We start from the raw sequence: 6,119 nt of genomic DNA on the forward strand, positions 1-6,119 counted from the left end.
CAATAAAAAGAGTAAAAGCTGCAACATCTAGGAAATGTCTTCCTATATGACAGTAGATAGTAAAATGTGTCTTGGTGCTTTCTACCTATCATCTCTATACACACTTAGATTTCAGGACATCAGTAAAGCTCATACATGGCTTTGGCTCTCACTTCATTTCTAAGCTTTCTAAAGTGTAGCGCTTTTTGTTTTTTTAAATCCCTTCTGTCTTTAATGCACTTCCTGTGACCCAGTGTAGCTGTTTTATTCCAAAGCCTTCCAAAGATCAGCTCCAGGTCTTGACAGTCTTTTCAGTGTCCTCACTATCTTCTCCTTCCAAACTACTATTGCAGAATGGCTGGCTCTACTGCTAGTTGAAAAATAAACAACTGCTTTCTAGTTGTACTTTGTTCAGCTCTTTTATGTGTATCCCCTATCCAGTTGCCCTTTCCCCAGTCCCTGGCACTTCTTTTTCATACCATCAGTTGCCTTTTTGTTTCATGTCTTTTATCTCCTGAAGTTCAGGCAAACCCCAACCCCAAACCCACACATCCTTTAGTCACATTGCCATTAGTGATTAAAACAACAGCCATTCTAAGCTTGCTTTAGAAAAATTAAAAAAGGCCTCAGAAAATGTTCAGTGCTCCCAATTTTATTTTTATTTAATGCTAAAAGTTAAAGAAAAAAAGGTACTGTAAATCTGACAAATGACAGAATTCAGGTGATATTTCCATAGCGTGATTTTAAAATATAATAACGTTATCTGAGATTACACTCACTTCAGTTGACATGAGTTTCATCATATATAGAAAAAGTATCACCTTCAACTTAAAAAAAAGTAAAGGTTAAAAGGTGGCACACTTTTAAAATACTTGGTGGCCAAGGAAAGGTATATAGTAAAAGTTGTAAACCATGTGTATGTTCTCATAACTTGAAATGTGAGGCCACATGAAAGACAGTACATCTGTTAAATTCTATAAATTGTTAAAGCAAAAAAGGGAAAGCTTCAACACCCCATCCCCTAATATTTTAAGTATTAAAAGCACAGATGAAATATTAGGATTTGAAATCTGATACTGCCCATGTACAGTAAGTAGCTTTCTGACATTTTTATCCAGCTGTGGAGAATCTCTGCACTGTCATCAGGTACAACAAAAGATCAAACCCATGTCCCAATGTTAACTTTTTAACTTAAAAGAATGCCAGAAAACTCAAATCAACACTTTCCAGCCACGAGCCTTCCACAAAGGCCACCCAAGGGCCGGTGACACTCATGCATATCTTGTTTTTTAATCTTAGTAACCACAATACACAGCTCTTTAAAGCTGTTCATATTCTTCTCCCATTCAACACCAGTACAGAGAAACCACAGGATGCCCTTTCCACAGCTGGATAGACTTATCCACAACAGCAGGATGGTTCTATATTAATCTTTTTGGAACGCTTATCTGTATTGAGATTGCAAAACATACAGATAGCTACCACAAATTAGGTCAAATGACTGATCAAGTTGTAACATCTATGAGGTCAAATTCCAGTTATAATGAAGTGCCTAGATACACATTTATACAACAGACCGTAATAGCTGAATTCTTTACAAATGTCTTTATGGGCATGTAAAATAGACTCTGCATTTCTGCATGTGTGCATTCACGTAAGAGACCAGTCTGAACTGAGTCATATATACTCCAATTTGAAAAAAAAAGTGTAACAACAAACTGGTTAATCATGCAAGTCTGTTTGTAATATAACAATGACTGGCAACATGAATTCTCGCACGGTAGTAATAATAGGTGCACTCATTAAAAACACTACGAAAAAATACTGTATTTGGTGCAGTATCTGATTTTCAAGTGTTAGTAACTTGACCATTAAAAAATATTTTGAACAATTTAAAAAGAAAAACACGTAAATAAAAAAGAACCCAAAGTTGGTAAAAATCTGTGTTTGCAAATGAAAACAGAAGCGAGGCTGTGAACCATACACATAAACTGTAGACCTTGAAGCCATGATTCAGCCTAATTATAAGGCCAAGTTACAAACACCTGAACATAAGGATTTAAAATAGTGTTCCTGTCAACGTTAAATCGTAACAGCACAAAAGAAAAACCAGTATCACTGTGAGACAGCTATTTCTAATAACTGATGATTTATTGGTTTTTAAAAAATTATTTTACTGATGCAAAATAGTGATCAAAAGAAATTAGTTTACAAAAAGACTTCTAAAAATATTTTGAGAGGTNTAAAACCCTTAATTTCTTGAATTTCCACTAGTTTATCTTTTTTTTTTTCCAGAACAGTATTATTCACTTGGTATTTCAAACACATGTAAGAAGGAAATTACAGGTTTCCTCCACCCATATTTGGGCTGTCACTGATATGCCCAAGGGCAGTCCTGGCAGCACCACGCGGCTGTTACTGTCATTGTACCATACTGTATTCAGCACTCACTAGAAATAGGGTATAGGTGATAGTATCAACAGCAATAGCACTACAGGTAAATGATAAACAAAACAGAAACAAAACCAATCCCACAATCTCCAAGTTCACCTGGACTTTAACTTCTCTTGCAACTCTTTCAAAATAAAGGACAACAGCAACAACAAACAGACCTCTAGGGTGTTTAAAAAGATGAAGTGGCGCTGCAGAGTTGGGCTCTGCTCAAAGATGGCAGTGCCATCTTGTACACACCACCATCCATTATAACCGCCTTCCATCACTGGAATTGTGTTTATGTAACCAACTAGCATGCAGCATTGTAATCTTACAACCGATCACGTGGACAGTGAACAGCGGTCAACTTTGTCTTAAAAACAAACAAAAAAAAAACCCCAAAAGACCACACAATCCTGGAAATTTCCCAGCAGCACTCTCAGTCATCAGTATCTCAGGAACCCAACTTCTAAGAACAAAATAGAGATTCAAAATCTACTTTCCTACTCCTCTGAGGACCATGTTTCAGGGTAAACTGGTGGTGTTTCCCAGTGGCATGCCCACTTGACTGCATGCCTGCTCACTCATTTCTTTTCCTTCTCCACCACTTGGCCTCCGGCCTGAGAAAGGGGCCAGCAATAAGGAATGACAGACAGTAAGGCAATCTTACAATGTCAGAAAATGTATTTGGCTTTTTTTTTCTTTTTAAAATAAGTGCATACAAATACAGCTAGAAGCATTTCTGATTTGCCAAGTGCTCTAAAAAAGCAGCGCAAGTCACAGCCTACATAGAAGTCACAGCCTACATAGAACGGTAACTGTCACCAGGATAATAAAGCACAAAGATATGCTAATAACGTTAACAAAAGAAAAAAAATGCCTTTATAAGTACATACCTTTTGTCGTCAAAAAAAAAAATATATAGAAACACAATGTATTCAAAAAAAATCAAAATTATACAGCCATGTTTATGAAGTCTACATTTCCCTTGTCTTGGATATATATATAGAGAGAGATATATATACAATTCAAGCAGTTTTAATTAAGGGTAATCATTGGGTTTTTCTGAAACCGGAAACTCACGAGTCTCTCTCTTTTTTCACTTTCACATCTCCAGCAAGGATGGTTGCAATTTCCCCTTGCATAAAGGCCCAGGGGACATTGGAGCCCACAAGAGGGCATTTTTCCCCACTCGGACAATAGACCTCTCCACTAGCTCCCTGCTGTTTGATGCTTTGTCTGGAGCAAGGGAAGCAGAACTTGTGCGAAGGGACAGACGGGCACTGCACAAAATGGGTGTCCTCCAGCCGCTCGTGGCAGAGGGTGCAGCACAGGGGGGCACTGGCTGCCAGAGAGGAGTCCGGGAGGCTGGCAGGGTGCACTGGCTCCAGTCCTCCTGCGTTGCCTGCTCCCTGGCCCCCTACCTCTCTGGGGCCCAGCCTTCTTTGGTTCATAGAGGACGGAGAGGGCGGACTGTTGCTATTCCTCCTGGTAGTGGAGTGAACCTGGTTGGCATCTTTTGAGGCATGACTGCCCCCTGCATTGTCTGCTACTAAGATCAGGGCTGCCATGGGGGACTGGCCATTCTGGGCCGCTTCAGGCGGTGTGGTCCGGTTGGAATGAGGTGAGGCAGTGGGTGGCGGCGGAGACACAAAAGAGGATGTAGGAGTCATGGGGATCTTGAGCCCTTCTGTGGATGTGGACAGCCATGGCTGGGCCTCTCCATTGATCTTAGGAGGCCCGACTTCACCTTCTGGTTCTGGAGAGGGCTTCCTTTTCCTTGCTGTTCTTGCAACTGGAAACACAAAGAAAGAAAAGAAAAAGGAAACATAAACGACGGTGCACTGAAAAGAATCCCTCTTCCTAACCGGACACAAAAGTCGTTTCAGAATTCCTCCTCTCTAAAAGCACGGACAGAAAAGACTCATTCGAATTTCAAGTGCACACGCAACTTAAAACCTTTAGATGTATGAGGGTTCTGAGGCAGCAGACTGATTTAGTAAAACAGCGCCAGTGAAAACGGCATACTTGTAACTGCCTTTTTACACATGCACAAGAGTACCCTAGGTTTGCACTGGGCATGTGACTACTAATGTCCCCCAGTAGGTTAAAAGGTGACTGGTGCCCACATGCTTCCATCCAAGAATGTGCTGGGAAAGGAAAACCCCGTGTCAGAGCCTATCAGCCCAGTCTGACTCATCTCTGTTATGCTGCTTCAGCACATGAACACGTTGCCACTAAGCGCTGGTTCCGCCTCAGGCAAATCAGGAAGTGGGGTGTTTTGTTGTTTCTGGGCTGGGGCAAAATGGTGACTCGAAAAAACCACCCCTCCTCTGCTCTCCGTCCCCTTTTCTCCCCTAGAGCCCCTCACTCCACAGCCGCCCCTACCTGCTTTAGACCCGTTGGCCCCGTTGGCCTCGAAACCCAACAACCTGCCTGCAGTCAGGGCCGGCTCCTTCTTAAACTTGCTCTCGAAGGGCCCCGAGTGGCCGTGCTGGTGCAGCGCCAGCAGCGTGTCGCGCACGGTCTTGGGCCTGTTGACCCAGTCCTGCTCTCCGGATCCCCGGCTCTTGCCCGCACCTTCAGCGCTCAGCTCGGCAGCCCCGGCCGCGGTGGACAGGCTATCGGCCGGGCCCCGGTGGGCCGGCGGCTGCGGTTGCTTCTCTTTGGCTGCCGCCTCGCGCTGCTCGTGCTCCACTGCCGCGCTGCTGGACACCGAGGCCGGCCGCTTGTGGGCACCCAGGTCGGCGGGCTGTGCAGAGCCCAGGCCGGCGGCCGCGGCTCCGGACACCGCGGCCAAGGAGGCGGCAGCGCGGCCGCCGAGGCCGAGCGCGGTAGGCAGCGGCGTGGCCGAGCCGTTCATGAGCGGCACCAGGGTGGGCGGCACCGCGTGGCCACGCCGCGGGTTCGGGCTCTGGCGATTCAGCTCGGGTGGCTCCTCCAGCTTGGAGAAGCCATTGGGCACCAGGATGCCGTTCACGGGCGGCGGCTGCGGCGTCGGCGGCTGGGCCAGGCTCGCTGCCGGACGGCTGCCGCCAAAGTCGGAGCCAAGGCGCGGGGGCCGCTCGGCCGCGGCCGCCAGGGGGTAGCGCTCCAGGGCCTGCGGCGCGCGCGGGGCCGCCTCGGGGCCACCGTGGCCGAGCTGCTGCTGCTGCTGCATGAGGATATCCTTGGCCGAGAGTGGCGGCGGCTTGGCGGCAGCCGGGGCCGCGGTGCCGGGCGGGGAGCGACCCTCCGGGAAGCAGCCGTGCGCCCGCTTGAGCTGCCGCGCCGTCTCGATGACGAACTCGACGCGGTCGGCGCCTTCGTAGTTGACGCAGCCGCGGCACACGGGTTCGGTGAAGTCCCAGATCATGGCCCAGGGCATGCGGGGCAGGTCACACAGGTAGCACGACTGCCGCCGGGACGCGGCCGCCACCGCCACCGCCGCGGCCATGTCCGAGGAGCCCGCCGCGCCGGAGAAGGTGGAGGAGGAGGAGGGGGCGCCGCCGCCGCCCCCCACCGGCACCACGCGCGCCCTCCTCCCCCCCCAACCCCGCGTCTCCCCCACCAGCGGCGGCGGCGGCCGCAAAGGCGGCGGCGGCGGCAAAGCCCGCGAAGGCTCGGCGCCCGCGCAGCGCCCCCGGTGCACGAGGGGCGGCGGGCGCGGGGCGAGAGGCTGCAGCCGCGGCAGCAGGTCCCCCCGGGCGACGCGGGCACGGGCGGGC

At 48.5% G+C, this 6,119-nt stretch overlaps 1 protein-coding gene across 2 annotated transcripts; it reads right to left on the bottom strand.

Moving 5' to 3' along the window:
• Positions 1–615: 615 nt before the first annotated feature.
• On the bottom strand, positions 616–5,944 carry IRF2BP2 (interferon regulatory factor 2 binding protein 2). Of its 2 annotated transcripts, none has more exons than XM_017526567.2 (2): positions 4,849–5,944; positions 616–4,207 (listed from the first exon to the last, which is right to left on the bottom strand). In XM_017526567.2, the coding sequence occupies exons 1-2, from the start codon at positions 5,846–5,848 to the stop codon at positions 3,492–3,494; spliced, it is 1,716 nt and encodes a 571-aa protein (XP_017382056.1). In that variant the 5' UTR covers positions 5,849–5,944; the 3' UTR covers positions 616–3,491. The 2 variants fall into 2 exon arrangements, with proteins under 2 accessions (XP_017382056.1, XP_017382055.1); XM_017526566.2 differs by having other exon boundaries at positions 4,801–5,942.
• Positions 5,945–6,119: the final 175 nt, after the last annotated feature.

Source organism: Cebus imitator, unplaced genomic scaffold (genome assembly GCF_001604975.1).
Source record: "Cebus imitator isolate Cc_AM_T3 unplaced genomic scaffold, Cebus_imitator-1.0 Scaffold42, whole genome shotgun sequence".
NCBI classification, from domain to species: domain Eukaryota; kingdom Metazoa; phylum Chordata; class Mammalia; order Primates; family Cebidae; genus Cebus; species Cebus imitator.

Coding starts and splice junctions, on each gene's coding strand:
- IRF2BP2 (XM_017526566.2), bottom strand. CDS start 5,848: ATGGCCGCGGCGGTGGCGGTGGCGGCCGCGTCCCGGCGGCAGTCGTGC. Junction 4,208..4,800: donor GGCCAACGGGTCTAAAGCAG/GTAGGGGCGGCT, acceptor TTGTGTTTCCAG/TTGCAAGAACAGCAAGGAAA.